General features: G+C 54.7%; 3 protein-coding genes across 3 annotated transcripts; 2 read left to right on the forward strand and 1 right to left on the reverse strand.

Annotated features, from left to right (window-relative positions):
- The first annotated feature begins 53 nt into the window (after positions 1 to 53).
- SARS2 (seryl-tRNA synthetase 2, mitochondrial) lies at positions 54 to 12,113 on the forward strand. The gene is made up of 16 exons (XM_056796129.1): positions 54 to 338; positions 3,188 to 3,283; positions 8,517 to 8,546; positions 8,717 to 8,857; positions 8,938 to 8,992; positions 9,241 to 9,304; positions 9,592 to 9,697; positions 9,971 to 10,018; positions 10,265 to 10,373; positions 10,488 to 10,533; positions 10,681 to 10,768; positions 10,941 to 11,050; positions 11,272 to 11,365; positions 11,486 to 11,578; positions 11,675 to 11,740; positions 11,831 to 12,113. Exons 1-16 carry the CDS (start codon positions 54 to 56, stop codon positions 11,948 to 11,950), a joined length of 1,551 nt encoding a protein of 516 aa, XP_056652107.1. The 3' UTR covers positions 11,951 to 12,113.
- CCER2 (coiled-coil glutamate rich protein 2) lies at positions 11,848 to 14,526 on the forward strand. Its single transcript, XM_056796135.1, has 7 exons — positions 11,848 to 11,982; positions 12,352 to 12,524; positions 12,647 to 12,675; positions 12,811 to 12,898; positions 12,981 to 13,031; positions 13,142 to 13,677; positions 14,257 to 14,526. Exons 2-7 carry the CDS (start codon positions 12,470 to 12,472, stop codon positions 14,335 to 14,337), a joined length of 840 nt encoding a protein of 279 aa, XP_056652113.1. The 5' UTR covers positions 11,848 to 11,982; positions 12,352 to 12,469; the 3' UTR covers positions 14,338 to 14,526.
- NFKBIB (NFKB inhibitor beta) lies at positions 13,767 to 17,522 on the reverse strand. Its single transcript, XM_001368026.5, has 6 exons — positions 17,023 to 17,522; positions 16,491 to 16,596; positions 16,085 to 16,334; positions 15,569 to 15,657; positions 14,856 to 15,104; positions 13,767 to 14,747 (listed from the first exon to the last, which is right to left on the reverse strand). The coding sequence occupies exons 1-6, from the start codon at positions 17,223 to 17,225 to the stop codon at positions 14,700 to 14,702; spliced, it is 945 nt and encodes a 314-aa protein (XP_001368063.2). The 5' UTR covers positions 17,226 to 17,522; the 3' UTR covers positions 13,767 to 14,699.
- Between the last annotated feature and the right edge of the window lie 33 nt (positions 17,523 to 17,555).

The following is a 17,555-nucleotide window of genomic DNA, read 5'->3' on the forward strand; positions in this document are numbered from 1 at the left end:
TTGGTCGCGGCCCCCCAGAGGGCTACTCCATGTGACCCCCCCCTGGATTCTACATGGCGGCGTCCATTGCGCGGCGATGGCCAGGATGGCTGCCCTGTCCCTTCCAAAGTGCTTGCCGCCCATCCCGAGAGACGTCAAAGCTGGGAAGGGGGAGAACCCTCAGTAGCAACAGCGGGGTCCCAAACCGCACCCGGAATCTTCTATACGACCACGTGCGGGAGGGCTACAGCGCACGCCCCCAGCTGGACATGGAGAGACTATGCGCGCACCCGGAAGAAACGGCGCGCGCCTTGGAGCATCGCAAGGGGGAGCTAAGACCTGCCGACCTGCCGGAGATTGTGAGGGCGCACGCGCCATTTAGCCGTCCGCGGGTGGGGCGGGTCCAGGCCGGGCGAAGGGTGGGGAAATGGGGGGCGTGATTTGCATATCTTTGGAAGAAAGGAGCAGAACTAGATTGCTGCTTGAACCCCGCTTTAAGTAAACTCGCTATATGGAACCCGCTGGAGCCATCCATCTTTTTATCTGTATTAGAAACGATACTGGGTATTGGTTCCAAGGCAAAAGAGCAATAAGAGCTAGGCTCTGGGGTGAAGGTGACTGGCCCAAGGTCATACAGCTAGGAAGTTGAATCCAAGACTTCTTGTCTCCAGGCCTGGCTTTCTACCCACTGAGCCACCGACCTGCCCCAGGGCCACATCTCATTTCAAGAAGACAATTATCGATGAAACATTGACTGTGCAGGTCCTGGGCTGGGCCGGGGACATAGAATTAGAATGGACTTAAGATGATTAAGATCCAATTTTTAAAATGTTGATGTTATTTCCCATTTTTCTCTACCCCAACACCCCTGTCCCCACGCAACAAAGACATACAGGATGGCAGAAGGGAGCTCCAGTTTGACAGCTGCCCAATGCATATTTCTCATCCAGCCCCAGTCATCCCTGGCCTCTAAGGAGCCTCAGAGGCTCTAAGTAATCATTCACATATTGTTGTGAGAGTCAGCATGCATAATGACAGAGCATGGGCCTCAGTCAGAAAGATATTAATTAAGCTCAAGACGCCAATAATAATCGATGGAATTTATATAGGACTGGGTCTGAGTCTTAGCCTCAAGACATCCTACAGGAGAGCTGCTATTATTAATCTCCTTGATGTACAAATGAAGAAACTGAGGTCGAAAGGTACTCAGTGACTTGCCCAGGGGCTACACAGCTAGGAAGCATCTTAGGCAGAAACTGGACTTTTTATTTTTTTTGAAATTTTTATTTAATTAGTCAATTTAGAACATTTTCCTTAGTTACAAGAATCATATTCTTTCCTTCTCCTCCCCCTACTCCTTCCCGTAGCCCATGTGCAGTTCCACATGTGTCCTTGATCAGAACCCATTTCCGTGTTGCTGATATTTGCACTAGGTTGATCGAATAGAATCTACATCCCCAATCCTTTCCCCCCCCCCCCCACCCATGTGATTAAGCAGTTGTTTCTCTTCTGTGTTTCTACTCCCACAGTGTTCCCTCTCATAGATCCCTCCGGGTTGTTCACAATCACTGCATTGCCATTAATGGAGAAGTCCATTACATTCCATTGTGCCACAGTGTATCAGTCTCTGTGTACAATGTTCTCCTGCTTCTGCTCCTCTCACTCTGCATCAGTTTCTGTAGGTTCTTCCAGTTCACATGGAATTCCTCCAGTTTATTATTCCTTTTAGCACAATAGTATTCCATCACCAACAGAAACCACAATTTGTTCAGCCATTCCTCAATTGAAGGGCATCCCCTCATTTTCCATTTTTTTGTCACCACAAAGAGCGCAGCTATGAATATTCTTGTACAAGTCTTTTTCCTTATTATCTCTTTGGGGTACAAACCCAGCAGTAGTATGGCTGGATCACAGGGCAGACAGACTTTTATCGCCCTTTAGGCATAGTTCCAAATTGCCATCCAGAATGGTTGGATCAATTCACAACTCCACCAGCAATGCATTAATGTTCCTCTGTGCCCTATCTGGCTGCCTCTAATCCAAGCAACTCTAAGAATGTAAATGAGATCACTAGCTGATTTGTTCCCATGGAGGGAGTTGCCACTAATGGAATCACAGATTTGGGCATATAAATAAAGACTTGTATGTGTACTTTTATATAGATTCACAGAGGAACCATCTCCTTAAAGTCCCTCCCTAATAGCAGCCCTATGAGGCAGATAGACAGGTGGGGTAGATAGAGTACCGAGTACCCAGCCTGGAGTCAGGAAGACCTGGGTTCATAGTTGATCTCAGCCATTTACTAGCTGTATGACCCTGGGCAAGTCACTTACCACCACTACCCCCCAAGCCAGCCACTCAACCTTTATCTGCCTCAGTTTCATCATCTGCCAAATGAGAATAATCATAGCACCTACCTCCTGGGAACTGTTGCAAGGATCAAAGTGCTTAGCATCGTGCCGTAGTAAGTGCTATATAAGTGCAGCTATTAGTGTCATTATTATTATTATTATTCTCATTTTACAAATGATAAAAACCAAGGTTTCTGGGAAATTTGTGACTTGATAACAGGGTTAGGGACTGACCTTGTCTCACTGATGTAACAAGCGTAATAATAATAACCCTCTGTTTCGTGGATGATAGGAATTCCCACATTAGGAAAACTCCATCTTCCAGTACAGGTTGGCACCTTATCCATAATTTGTAGTCTCAGAATTCTCTGGAGCATCAAGAGATCTAATGACTTGTACAATGTCACACAGCCAGAATATGTCTGAAGTGGGACTTGAACCTCTCACCTGTGTTGCCTCCAGACCCCAGAACTCCCTTCCAAACCCCTCATTTTTCAGATTAGCAAATCCAGCCTAAGAGTGAGACAAGGACCTTGAGCAAAGGCATACATCTCACCCTAAACCTTGGGAGAAATGCTTCTTTTGTGTACAGCTCAGACTATTCCCCCTAGAAACAAATCAGGTACTGAGCCCCTCAAGAAGCTGTGGGAAAGGGGAGAAGGCCATGGGTGGGGATGGGTGGCAAACTGACCCCTTTTTTCCTCCTCCGGTCGCACAGGGTTACTCTTTGAGCCAGGAGACTGACCACCAAAGCTGGTGATAGGGAGGGAGTGATCAGGTGCATTGGAGGCCTCTCCTGACCCAGACCCTTTACCTCTCTTTCTCCTCCTAACCCTCTCCCCTTTTATCCCTCCTAGATTTCTACATGGCAATCCCTGGGAAAACTTAGGGAAGAGATTCGAGCCCTGGAGGAGGAGAAGGCAAGTGTGGCCCAGCGGATAAAAGCCCTTGTGGTGAGTGACAGCAGGCCCTCTCTATCTCTTGCCTTGGCTTCCATCTAGCCATTCATTCATTCATTCATCAGATATGTATTAGTGTCTAATACACTTGTCCCTCACCATATTGTGGTTCACTTATCGCAACTTCATTGTATCGTGAGTTTTAAATATATATATATATATATATATATATATATATATATATATATATATATATATATATATATATATATATATATATATATATATATATATGGGGCAGCTGGGTAGTTCAGTGAATGGAGAGCCAGGCCTTGGGATGGGAGGTCCTGGGTTAAAATGTGACCTCAGATACTTTTTAGCTATGTAACTCTGGGCAAGTCACTTAACCCCCATTGCCTAGCCCTTACCATTCTTCTTCCTTGGAGCCAATACACAGCATTGATTCCAAGACAAAAGGTAAGGGTTTAAAGAGTTTAAAATATATACATATAAATATATATATATATATATATATATATATACACATACACACACATTATAATTCTGTAACACGGAGTTTTTGCTATATTGCGGTGAGATTTTGCAGATGAATACCGTACTGTACACAATGGAAATGCAGTACACCACTACCACTTGTGTGAGTTTGCTAATATTGGCTGATGGAATGAAAGGCAACCAACCACATCACTGTGTTCTGTTTCCTGGGCGCTGATTGGCTCAGTGACTGTAGGTTAATGTATGGAAAAGGTTTATAGGCGAGTAGGAAGGGTTTATAAAGCCATAAAATATATATAAATAATAAAATAAATAGAATGCCGCTACTTCACGGATTTTCGCCTATTTTAGGGGTCTCTGGAACGTAGCTCCCACAATAGGTGAGAGATTATTGTATCCTTAACCCGGATAGATGTAGGAAATTCAGTTAAAGCTCAGTTATTCCCCCCATGACATTCCTAAGAAAACAGCATAATACAGATTCCTATAATGTATAATGTCACTGGAATGAAAGTCACTGGTGAGCTGTCCTCAAAGCCAGGGAGCCTTTCAAAGCTTAGCTTCTACTCATGCTGTCTGTGTGACCCTAAGCAAGTCATTTAACCAATGGTGTTGGTATCTGTAGGCATTGGTAGAGAAGAGCCAGGAACTCCTAATACTGGTGAAATCACTGGTCTGTTTCTTTTTTAAAAAACAAATTTGGGGGCAGCTGGGTAGCTCAGTGAAATGAGAGCTGGCCTAGAGAACCCAGTCGTGGGTTCAAATCTGTCCTCGGACACTTCCCAACTGTGTGACCCTGGGCAAGTCATTTAACCCCCATTGCCCAGTCCTCACCACTCTTCTGCCTAGGAACTGATACTTAGTATTGATTCTAAGAAAGAAGGTGAGGATTTTTTAAAAAATGAAAACACAAATTTATGTAAAGCATCTTATAAACCTTCCGGCATCATAGGAAAACAATTAGGGGGGTAATGGAGAGAAAGCAGAGGCCTCATTGCAGGAAAACCAATGCACAGACAACCTATTAGTATAGCTTGGATATGGGGAGCCATCCAGAACCAAGGCCCCAGAGTCACTAACATGTATGGGTACCCTATTACGCAGGCACTTGGCTTCTTACTGGGCAAACTCTCAAAGAGAACAAAGAAGGAAAAAAGACCTCTGTGGGCAAGACTCTTCATTTTTTAAAAAGCTCTTAACTTTCTGTCTTAGAAGCAATAACGTGTGTTGATTCCAAGGCAGAAAAACAGTAAGGACTGGGCAATAGGAGTTATGTGACTTGCCCAGAATCACACAGCCAGAAAAATGTCTGAGGCCAGATTTGAACCCAGGACCTCCTGTCTCTGGGCCTGGTTCTCAGCCCACTGAGCTACCCAGTTGCCTCTAGCAAAACTCTTTATGGCAGCTCTTTGTAGAGCCAAAGAATGAGAAACCAAAGGTCAGTCACCATGGGGGGAAGCATCTAAATAAATTCTGGTATGAGAATGTCAGGGAATGTTATTGGCTCCCTAAGGAATAACAGAGGAATTTCTGAGGAATCTGGAAAGCTGGGACTGATACAGAGTCAAGTCAGTGTCATTAGAAGAACAATGACAAGGTCACAATATCATGGAAGGAGAACAACTTGGAAAAGGAGGCAAGCCCCAAGTCCAAATTCTGACTCGTGCTTAGAAGCAGTAGCCCATTGAATCTCTGTCTGCCTCAGTTTCCACATCTGAAAATAGACTTAATAATAGCTCCCCTCCTGCCAGTGAGAGAATGGACTGAAAACACAGAGGGAGGCAGACATTTGTGGGCCTGGCTTTGTGGAAGTTTGTCTTGCTGGCCCTGTGCACGGTAATATTGAGAGAGGGATTTTTATCAGGGTTGTTTTTTTTTCCTTTAAATTCACTCATTTTGGAAAGGGAATAGGTTGTGGAAAGGATAGATTAATGAAAAACAACAAAAAGGATTGGATACCTTGGAATTAGGAAGTTGTGAGTTCAAGTCCTACTTTTGATATTTCTTGGTTGAGGGACAGACACTGGGCAAGTCCCTTAAAACTCTCAGTGTTCCAGGCAAATCCTAAGTTGCAGAGGCATCGTCTCGTTAAAGGGCCTTACCTAGAGCAAATAGGATGGATGCTCCAGGCCCTGCCACCATCTCCTAATGACAAATATGTTAAAGAAATGGTAATACAGATGGAAACTGGGTAGATGTCATCCTTTATCTGGTAGAAGTGGTCCAAGGGGACCTTGTGGAGGCTATTGCGTCAGGCCCTTTACAGATGAGGAGACCAAGTCCCATGGGGGGTAGTGACTTGCCCAAGGTCGTGTAGAGAAGAAACTCCAGAGGTGGGATTTGAGCTTCCAATTCCACCTACCCACTAGACTGCTTCCTTTGGAATTGTGCCATACATTTCTCTCTGTCTCTCTCCCTCCTTCTCTCTCTTTCTCTCCTTCCCTCCCTCCTCACTGTCTCTCTGTCTCTGCCTGTCTCTCCCTCCCTCTCTCTCTTTCTCTCCTTCCCTCCCTCCTCACTGTCTCTCTGTCTCTGCCTGTCTCTCCCTCCCTCTCTGTCTCTCTTTCTCTCCTTCCCTCCCTCCTCACTGTCTCTCTGTCTCTGCCTGTCTCTCCCTCCCTCTCTGTCTCTCTTTCTCTCCTTCCCTCCCTCCTCACTGTCTCTCTGTCTCTGCCTGTCTCTCCCTCTCTGTCTCTCTTTCTCTCCTTCCCTCCCTCCTCACTGTCTCTCTGTCTCTGCCTGTCTCTCCCTCCCTCTCTCTCTTTCTCTCCTTCCCTCCCTCCTCACTGTCTCTCTGTCTCTGCCTGTCTCTCCCTCTCTGTCTCTCTTTCTCTCCTTCCCTCCCTCCTCACTGTCTCTCTGTCTCTGCCTGTCTCTCCCTCCCTCTCTCTCTTTCTCTCCTTCCCTCCCTCCTCACTGTCTCTCTGTCTCTGCCTGTCTCTCCCTCTCTGTGTCTCTTTCTCTCCTTCCCTCCCTCCTCACTGTCTCTCTGTCTCTGCCTGTCTCTCCCTCCCTCTCTGTGTCTCTTTCTCTCCTTCCCTCCCTCCTCACTGTCTCTCTGTCTCTGCCTGTCTCTCCCTCTCTGTGTCTCTTTCTCTCCTTCCCTCCCTCCTCACTGTCTCTCTGTCTCTGCCTGTCTCTCCCTCTCTGTGTCTCTTTCTCTCCTTCCCTCCCTCCTCACTGTCTCTCTGTCTCTGCCTGTCTCTCCCTCCCTCTCTGTCTCTCTTTCTCTCCTTCCCTCCCTCCTCACTGTCTCTCTGTCTCTGCCTGTCTCTCCCTCTCTGTGTCTCTTTCTCTCCTTCCCTCCCTCCTCACTGTCTCTCTGTCTCTGCCTGTCTCTCCCTCTCTGTGTCTCTTTCTCTCCTTCCCTCCCTCCTCACTGTCTCTCTGTCTCTGCCTGTCTCTCCCTCCCTCTCTGTCTCTCTTTCTCTCCTTCCCTCCCTCCTCACTGTCTCTCTGTCTCTGCCTGTCTCTCCCTCCCTCTCTGTCTCTCTTTCTCTCCTTCCCTCCCTCCTCACTGTCTCTCTGCCTCTCCGTCTCTCCTCCCATCACACCTTGCTGCATAACAGATGCAGACTTTGTGGCATCCAGAAGCCAGGGAAAGAGCCCTTCTTACCAAATAGCATTAGGGGTCAGTGAGTTAAGAACTTGTCAAGCCTCCGCTGAACACACCCCGTAGGTGCGCCCGTGGCTCCGGGAAGCTGTAGCCTGCGCGGTGGTCACAGCCCTGTAAAACTGTCTTGGCGGAGGGGCAAACCAGGCTGAGAGTAACTGGCAGAGCCAGCGCTGAGTTGGGGGAGCGTCTCCCCGGGCATGGGAGGATTTCCTCTGGCAGAGTGGATGGATGACAACCATTTGTTCCGGCTGCCGTGGCGGTGGAAGGCGCCGAGGCCCTCGGCTGCGCCCTGGGCCGTCACCGGCCGTCCTGCCCTTGGTCCTGCCTCTAGACTTCGGTGACTGGAAGTGAGGCTGACGACGTTCTGTAACCGCCTCACGTCATCACAAGACACTAGAGGGGCCACTTTGGTCCAACCCCCAACCATGGAGTAAGCACGTCCGTCCTCTGTGCTATAAGCACCAGGCATTCAGTGAAGGGCGCCAAAGCAGCCCGAGGCTCTGGACCCCTCCATAGCTGACTGGGGCTCCCTGCAGTCTGCCAAGTGACTTCATCCCGATGGTTCACGTTCCCACAACCCAGAAAGAAGCTGGTCACCTGTTGTTAACAACGTTAAGCATCTGCTGTGTGCCAGGCACTGGGCCAAGTGCCAGACCAGTAGCCTAGGAGGAGGTGGTCATACCAGCACCCGCTTCGTACCTCAGACCTGGAGCATTTCCTGGGGCCCTGACGGGAATAGATGGACTTATCCAGGGTCACTGAAGTCAGTTTGGGTCAGAGGTAGGATTTGAACCCAGGTCCTGACTGAAACTGGTTCTCCCTCCTTTGGCTGCCAATAATATCAACGCTTTAATCCCGTGAGACTCAAGGAGGGACAGCCACTCGGCTAGAGTCCCCTTGCTGCTAACTCTGAGGCCCGGGGCAAGCCGAGGGCCTGGCTCCCTTGGGGCCTCAGCGGCCCCGGGTCCCAGGCCTCTCAGTTTAGAGTTGAGGAAACGGAGCCCTGGTGAGGCGAGTCACCTGCTTCAGCACGGATGGTGGGTAGAAAGCCTGGTGGAAGCCAGGGGCTGGGGCCCGGGCACTGTGCTCACACCCATCCCACAACAGTGATTCCTCGTGCGCCAGAGGCCCCAGGACTCTTCCTTCTCTCCGCAGGTCAGCCAGGACAAGGACTTGCTCGAGCAGGTATAGAGGAGGGATCTTGGGAGGGCGGGGGTGAATCTAGGCCCATGGTCAGCTCATCAGAGGTCCGGTGGGCACAGCAACCCCGAGCTCCAGAGCAAGGGTCCCGGGGGGAGGGGGGGTGCCCAGGTGGATCTCCCCTCCCCCTGTCCAGCCTCCATTCCCTGCCGCAGGATCCCACATATCGGGCCACTCGGGCCCAGGGAAAGTCCATCCGGACACGCTTGACAGCCCTTTATGCCAACGAGGCCCGTCTGGAAGAGCTTTTCTATACTCGGGCGCTTCGACTCCCCAACCAGACACACCCTGATGTGGTGAGTGGGGGGTCTTGGGCAGGGGGGGAGCCTGGGCCCAGAGTTGCCCCCTCAACGGCCTCTTTCTCTCTGCTGTCCAGCCTGTTGGGGATGAGAGCCAGGCCCGGGTCCTGGAGGTGGTTGGAGAGAAGCCAAGTAAGCTGGACTCGGGGGACCCGCCCTCCCTGTCCCCCTGTGGGCCCCGGAGATGAGGCCGTCTTTGTCCGTCTGCTTTCTCTCCCTCTCGGGCCTGCTCAAAGCCGGCTTTGTTTCTCCCTTCTCGTGCTCTCGTCTCTCTTCGGTGACTGCCTGCCCCCGCTTTTCTGTCTCTGCCTCTGTCCCGCTCTGTCTCCTATCATGAATATTTCAGACTGGCAAAACGGTGTCTTTCCATCCCCAAACAGCCTTCTCCTTCCACCCCCGGGGCCACCTGGAGATCGGGGAAAAGCTGGATGTCATCCGGCAGAAGTGAGCAAGCGCCACCCCCGCCCCCCTGGCCGGGCAGCCCACCTCCCCCATCCCTGACAGCTGGCATCCAGGGCCTGCCCTAGCGCCCGGGGTCCCATTCAGCCCGTCCTGGCCCCCCCCTCCATGAATATTTTATTCCTGGCCGTCCAACACCTGCCCCGGCCTCCCATCTTCCTTTGTTTCCCGGCTCGCTCCCCCTCCCGGGGCTGTGCCCCCTGCTCACCCAGCCCAGAGCTCCCGCCCTGCCCCCTCTTCTGGGGGCCTGTCTTTAACCCCGTCTCACATAGGCGGCTGTCTCACGTGTCTGGCCAGCGGTCCTACTACCTTCGAGGCCCCGGAGCCTTGCTGCAGCATGGGCTGGTCAGCTTTACTCTCGGCAAACTCGTCCAAAGGGTGCGAGGTGTGGGGAGAGGAGGGCACCCTGGGGTGCTGGGGGACCGAGGGCCCCGGGAGGAAATAGGAAGCGTGTCTTGGGGAAGAAGGATCCAGAGACACCCGGACTTGGATGGGAAGGAGGGAACCAGGACATCCAGGTCCCTTGCAGCTCTGTCAGCCCATCGCTCCTCAGTCTCATCTGGCCAGAGCTGTGATGGAGGCAGGAGATGGGCCTGAGGGCTGGTTCTTCCTTCATTCTGCTCCTCCTGACCTCCCCTTCTCGGTCCCCAGGGCTTCACGGCCATGACGGTCCCAGACATGCTCCGAGGAGCTGTGTTTGTGAGTGGCCCCGGCCCCTGTCCCGCTCCCTTCCCTGCGCTCCTGACGTTTGGGCCTCGCTTTACGTGGTGGTGGCGGGAAGGGTGGGGAGTTGGGCCTTAAACCTTGGGGGCCGCAGGGTGGGCCTACCCTGAAGGCGGCACGCAGGGCGGTGGGCGGCTCAGGTAGATGAGAGCTTCTCGGGAGGCTCTGTGGGTCCCAGAATGGAGGGAGCGATTCCCTGCCCAATCTCTCCTGTCCCTGCAGGAGGGCTGTGGGATGAGCCCCAATGCCAGCCCCTCTCAGATTTACAACATTGATCCTTCCCGATTCGAGGACCTCAGCCTGGCAGGGACCGCAGAGGTGGGGATTGCAGGTGAGGGCTTAGGGAATGGGCTGGGAGTAGGAGGAGCTCCCTTATCCCCCTCTCTGAGGTGGGCCTTGGGGGAGAGAGGGCAGAGGACGAGCCTGGCTCCTCTCCTCCCCACAGGATACTTCATGGATCACGCGGTGTCTTGGAAGGACCTGCCCCTCAGGTGACGTCTCTCACCCCTGCTGTAATGGTCACGGGCCCGGCCTGTCCCTTGGCTCCTGGCCAGTGCTCCTTCCTAGGGTCCTCGCCTCCCCTAAACCCTCTCCTTGCCTCTCCCATGAGCCCTGACACCCATCCCCTTTCCCTGCAGGGTAGTCTGTTCCAGCACCTGCTATCGGGCAGAGACGCACACAGGGAAGGAGCCTTGGGGACTCTTCAGAGTCCATCACTTCAGCAAGGTCAGCCTCACTCCCAGGACTGGCCGGCGATCTCCTCCGCCCTAGGACAATCTTTTGGCCATTCATTGTCCTCCTTGGTCAAAGCAGGGACTCCCACGCCTGCTTCTCCCAGACTGGGACCCAGCATCGACCCTGGGTGACAGACTGTGTCTCCTGCTCTGCTTGGACCCAGGTTGAGATGTTCGGGCTGACGCATTCAGGAACGGAACATAGCTCAGGGCTGCTGGAGGAGTTTGTGTCGTTGCAGAAGGAGATCCTGACAGAGCTGGGCCTGCACTTCCGGTCAGCGGCAGGGCCTGCTGCCTTCCGTGGGGTGAAAGGGAGGGGGCTTCCTGGCCAGGCCCCAGAATGGAGCGCATTTTAGTCAGAGGCTACTTTGCCCCTCTGTGCCTCAGCTTCCCTGCCTGTAAGGCAGATATCTGTGTTCCCTTTCTAAGTGGTTGGCCTAGATGATGGCAACCCTTCCATGCCTGACATTCCAAAATTCTGTGACTGGCCTGCAGGGTCTTGGACATGCCCACCCAAGAGCTCGGCCGTCCTGCCTACCGCAAGTTTGACATCGAGGCCTGGATGCCGGGTCGAGGCTGCTTTGGGGAGGTGAGCCCAGTGGGCTGGGCCAGGCTCCCAAGCTTGTGGGGCGGGATGGCAAGCGGGAATGTCCTTGGGGAGCCCCAGGGACATCTCTAGGCCTCCCGCTGCCCCGCCATGTCTTCCCAGGTCACCAGCGCCTCCAACTGCACGGATTTTCAAAGCAGGCGGCTTCATATAATGTATGAGACAGAGGATGGGGACTTGGAGCACGTGCATACGGTGAGGGGAGGCCCCCATCCCTTCGCCGCTGCCCCCCTTCTCCCAGGCTGGCCCTCAGTGGGGGGGGTCACTATAGTGGGCTGCTCCCTCCCCCAGGTCAACGGGACTGGCTGTGCAGTGCCTCGGGTCCTCATCGCCCTCCTGGAAAGCAACCAGCAGAAGGTAGGAGGGGCAGAGCAAGAACGTGGGTTGGAGGGGCAGGGAGTGGGCAGGGAGGTCTGGCCGGGACCCTCATCCTACTCTGCCCTATAGGATGGCTCCGTTCTGGTGCCCGAAGTCCTCCAGCCCTACGTGGGCACTGACCGGATCTCTGCCCCCAGACACACCCCCCTCAGATACATTGGGCCCAACCAGCCCCGGCCGCGCCAATGAGCCCAGGGCACCGACAAGGGCTGCTGCTGAAGGTGGTTGTCCGAGGCCGTCTGCGCCGGGCTGGGCTCCCTGGGCAGGACGCTGGCACTGGCTGGCGGGTGGGGGCGACAGATGCCAGGCTATGCTACCTCCTTTTGGCACAATAAACTGCAGTGTGGCCACACGTGTGTCTGTGTCTGGTTCTGTTGGGCAGGGAGGGGGCAGGCCTCCCCGGCGGGCTCCCTGGAGGCAGAGTGAGTGGTATTGATTTGGGTGGCAGGGCTCCCTCTAATCCCTTGTAAATGATTAAGCTGGGCCCTCCCCGCCTCCCAGCTGCTATCCCTCCACCTGCACCCCCGGGCTTGCTGGAGGGGGCGGGAGAGACAAGCTGTCACTGACGTCACTTCCTCCGCCCACCCCAGCAGCCAGAAGTATAAGGGCAGAGCAGCTGGCTGCCTTTGCCCAGCACCCCAAGCTCGGCCCACCCTATGGAGCACTGAGGAGTGTGGACCCAGGAGTCCCTGAGCGCTCGGCCCCACCATGCCTCAGCCCAGCCTCCTGCCCCTGCTGTTGGTGCTGCTGGTGCTGGGACTGGGTGAGCTGGGAGAGGGCAGAGGGGAGAGTGGGGGCCCCAGCGGGGGTGAGGGAGTGGAGTCAGGACCCCGGACAGCACCAGGGCTCCTGACAGGCCCTTGGGCTTCTCTTTCCTTCCCACAGCTGGAGCTGCACCGCTCTCCAAGCAGGAGGTGAGAGGGGACAGGCCCCCCAACCCATCGACCCCCTCCTTTCCTCTGCTCCCCAGACCTCCCCCTGCGTGGCCCCTTCCTCCGGAGCCCCCAGGTCTTTCCCCTCAACGCTTGCTCATCCTCCTGCCCCTCCAGGTCACCCGATGCCTTGAAGAGGCCCTCAAAGACAAGTTAGCCCAGGGGGGCCCTGGGGAAGGGCCGTGCCTGCAGCTCTTCCAAGAAGGTAGGAAGCCGGAGTCCCATCTCCTGCTAAGCTAGCTCCCTCACCCCCTCGTGCCCCTTACCGCCACTATTCCTGCCCCTAGATGAAAGCCTCACGAGCCTGCTCCGGACCCTGGAGGAGCTTGGGCACCAAGGTAGGCCCTGGGCTCCTGGCTCTTCCCTGGGTGAAGGGTTCCCTTGGGGGGCTGGTGGGGAGGGAACACATCACTGGGATGCCTGAACTTCCATTCCCTTTCTCACTCAGAGATCTCCAAGCACCACCTGGGTCCTGAGCACGAGGCAGAGAAAGAGGAGCAAGAGGATTTCAGGAAGAAAAAGAGGGGCCCAGGGGCACCTGAGGGGGAGAAGAGATTGGGCCAGGAGGTGAGGGAGGAGGAAGAGGAAAGAGAGGAGGTGAAGGCCAAGGAAAAGTCAGAGATCAAGGAACAGGAGGTCTTGGGTCAGGCCCGGGTTCGAGAGGAGGAAGAGAAGAGGGGACCAGCTGAGACCTGGCTCTCCCAAGAGTCCTTTAACGAGCTCCGGAAGCGCAGACTGGAGGGCACCCATGGCTCTGAGGAAGGGAAAACAGGGGCCTGGGACCTAGAGAAGAGGGTGGCAGAGAAGGCCAGTGATGAGGAGACAGCCCAGTTTGAGGAGGAAGAGAAGGGGGTAAGGGTGTCAGGTGGAGGCCACAGCTTGTGGCAGGGGGCTGGTCCCACCCCCAGACACCACCACCACCAGCCCCATCCTGAGCAGGAGTCAGAAGAGGAAGAAGAGGAGGAGGAGGCGGCAGAGAAGAAGGTGAGCCTGGAAGGCTTACAGACTGAGGGGCACTACGGAGCCCACAGAAGATGGAGGGGAATCAGGAAGACCCAGGTGCAAGTCCTGCCTCTTGATCAACCAGTAAACATTTATTAAGTGCCTGCTGTGTGCCAGACATTGTGCGAGAGCAGGTGTACAAACAGAGGCAAAGACAGTTCCTGCCCCCAAGGAGCTCACAGTCTAACACCCACACACATGCAGAGAGGGTGGGCTCCAGACAGACCAAATAAATAGGAGATAACTAACAGGGAAGGCCCCAGCAGTCCCTTCACCTCTGAGCTCTTGGGTGAAGGAGAGGCTCCCCCGTGCCTGGCAGAGAGCATTCCCTCACCTAGAGATGCCCCACATTAAGGATGCCATAAGTCCTGCCCCATCCTGGGCCTCAGAGCATCTGCCGGGGCTGCTACCGCTGGCCCCTGGCCTGGAGGGTCCCAGCTTCCATCGGCTCGAAGCCACAATGGCTTCATCTAGGGAGGGAGGGGAGAGGGCAATGCAGGGACGGGGGGCCTCCTTCAGAGCACCAGGGACCACCTCCCACCCCCTGCCTTCTCTCTCTAGGAACAACATGAGCTGGAGCGCCTGGAGCAGATGGGGGAGGAGCTGAAGAGGGCAGCCGAGGCACTGGGCAGGAGGGGCTGAGGAGCAACTGACTCTAGTGCCCCCCCCCCCAATCTGGCCATGGACCGGTTCCTGCCCTTTTTGCTCACACCCAGGAGGTGGAGAGAGGGTCACCATAAAAATGGACTTGTGGGAGGAAGGGGGCCAGGGACTTTGCCCCCCATCCTGTTACCCCCTCCCCCAAAGTGAATAAAGCACAGATAAAAAGCACAGCCTTCCTCCTGGCTGGTCTGTTTCTGGAGCCCAACCCAGATGCCTGGCCACTCCAGTTGGAGGAACCAGGATTTTATTGAACTTAAGGCTTTTCTACAAAGAAGGAAGGAAAATGAGCTTGGCCAGGGACCTGGCAGTTGGGAAGAGGTAGGAGGAAGGTGGCATCAGTCTCAGCTCCGGCTCCGGCTCCCATGGATCACGATGTCATCATACTCGTCCTAGAGGACAGGAGGGTCATCACTGGGTCCTCTTTCACCTCAGGCTGCACCCCCCCACCCCCATTCCCCAAGTCTCTGTCACCACCTGAATTCCCAAGGGCCACTTACCCCTTCATCACTGTCGCTACCTTGGGGGCTGGAGTCATCCTCCTCCTCAGACTCGGGCTCTGGGGCCCCGTGAGCCCGAAGGAGACAGGCGAGAAGTGGGTCTGGTCGAAGTGTGGCACTCCCCAGTGGGGTCCGGCCTCCATACATTCGGGCCTTGGGGTCTGCGCCCCCATTCAAGAGCAGCTCTAGGACCTCTGCTGCCTCTGCCTCCACAGCCAGGTGGAGGGGACTCCGTCCACATGTGGGTTCCTGATTGGGGTTGGGGGGATGGGAGAAAGAGATGGAGGCATCAGGAGACGGGGGTGTCTCCTGCTTCCCACTCCTGCCTTCCTCCCAGGGTTTCTGGAGCCCCAGAATCCGTCCCTCCCCCTGATCTCTCCTGATCACTTCTGCTGACAGGAGGCTTGCACTGTCCACTCTTTCTCATCTGTCCTCCCATCTGCATCATCCTCAGATCTAACTGATCTTCTGTTTCAAACTGTGGATAGTCTGAGGGAGACCTCAATTGTCCCAAAGAAGCCCTTCTGCCCAGTGAGGGTTGTTCCTGTATCACAGCTACCTTTCAGAGGAAACCAGTAAATCTTCCCTCACTGAGACTCCCCCAGCCTAGGATGATGGATGGAGAAAGTGCCTCAGGGAACAGAAATAAGGAAGGAGAGAAACAGGATAAACAGAAGAGAGGAGGTCCTGGGTGGCTGGGGTGGTGGTCTTACTGGTTTGTTGAGATCAGCCCCTGCTTCCCGGAGAAGCTGAACCATCTCCATGTCCTTGTAGATCACAGCCAGGTGGAGTGGCGTGTGGCCTGGGGGATTATTTTAGAGAAAGAAAGACAGGACTTAGGAGGAACCTTGAGAATTCATTTAGAGAGTACTTAAGGCTAACAAGGATACTCAAAGGAAATTCGCCAGCAGTTTAGTGGGAATTTGGACCTGAGTTCAAATCTCACCTCAGACATTTATTAGCTCTATGACTCGGGGCAAGTCACTTAACTCTGACTCCTTTGTAAAATGGAGATAAAAATAGCACCTATCTCCCTGGGCTTGTGTGACTGTGAGAATAAAATGGGAGAATATTTGTAAAGTGCTAAGCAGAGAGCCTGGCACATAGTAACTGCTACATAAAGGCTAAGTATTGCTACTATTTGTACTGTTATTGTTTGGAAGACACCTCAGTCCCCAGGAACCAGGTGAGTCTGTGTATCTGGGAAAACCCTCCAGCTGAGGCCATACCCTGGTAGTTGGTGCACTCCAGCTGTTCCAATCTCTCATGCTCATCCTCCTCTTCTTCATCTTCCCCATCTGTGGTCTGGCCCTCAGGGGGCCCCAAAAGGGCCCGGGCACAGGCATGAGCCCCAGCCCGGCAGGCCAGGTGCAGGGGTGTGTGTCCCCCTTGCTCTGCCACACAGAGTCCAGCGCCAGCAGCCCGCAGTTTCTGAGTTATGGTAGCCTGGCCAAGGATGGCCGCTATGTGCAGAGCTGTCTGTGGATGGAGGAACACATGTGTATAAGGAAGGGGTCAGTTCTGGGGGTGGGTGCAGGTGGAGGAGAGGCAGTGCTTAGGCCGTGGCCAGGAGAGGTTTCCATCCCAGTCCCATCTCCTCTACCTGCCCTGGCCACAGTTTGGGAAGGACCTCACCTGGCCCAGGTCATTCTGAAGGTCCAGGTATTCCGTCCCTGCTGTGAAATGCAGCAGGAAGTCGAGGAAGGCCTCATGCTGGTGAATCACTGCCAAGTGCAAGGCCCTGTAGGCAGTGGAGGGGAGGGGTCAGGGGTCACCTTACAGGCCAGAGCCTGGCTGGGGGCAGCAGGGCTGAGGGAGTTTGATGGAATCATCCAGCTCCATAAAGGAGTCACTGTTCAAAGGGAAAAGGGGGGGGGGGTCAGGTGTCAGACACCAGGAAGGTAGAGGAGGAGCACGAACTCAAAGCTGGATAGGACTTCGTTGGGTAGCTAGTTCAGTCCATGACCCCCGGGCTGGCCTCCACCAGGTGCCCCTGTCTGAAGAAGCCCAAGGAAGGGGCCCACCTGGGGCAGTCCCCTCCCCCGTAAGGGGAAATTTAAGACAGCAGCTCCCTAATCCCTGTTCCCTGGGAATGGGGGTCTAGAGGGCAGGGTCAGAGGGCGAGGAGCCCCAGGCACGGAGCAGGTGGCAGCGGCCGGTCCCTTACGTGTCCCCGTCCTCCGTCACATAGCCGAACACCTCCGGCGCCCAGCTCGCCGGTTCCTCCTCTTCGTTCTCGTCCGCCCCGGCTTTGGCGCCCTCCCCTGAGGCCCCGAGCCCATCGGGCCCCAGAGACCCGAGGCCGCTGTCGCACCATTCATCCACGAACTCGCCGTCGACGGACTTCACGGGCCCCACTGGGGCCGCCATGGCCTATGCAGAGCCCTCCGCTCCAGGGCCCCGCCGGCCCATCCAGAGTCGCAGCCGTCGCCGGCCCGGGGATTCCGGGGACGCGGGGAATTCCCCAACACCCCAAATCGCTCTGCGCTCCAACCAATCCGGAAAAGCCGCACCGCCCCTTTCCAAAACTGTTGCCAACCAGAGCACGCAACATTCAAGTGTAGGCCCCCACCCCTCGCGCAAAATTCTCCAATAGAAAATCGGCGTTTGGTCGGCTCGGCCTACGTCTCCGCCTCCAGGCTCTTTTTTTTTTTACCAAGATGGCTTCCGGTGCTAGGCACGCCGGGACTTGTGGTTTCT

This window comes from Monodelphis domestica, chromosome 4, assembly GCF_027887165.1.
Source record: "Monodelphis domestica isolate mMonDom1 chromosome 4, mMonDom1.pri, whole genome shotgun sequence".
Lineage (NCBI taxonomy): Eukaryota > Metazoa > Chordata > Mammalia > Didelphimorphia > Didelphidae > Monodelphis > Monodelphis domestica.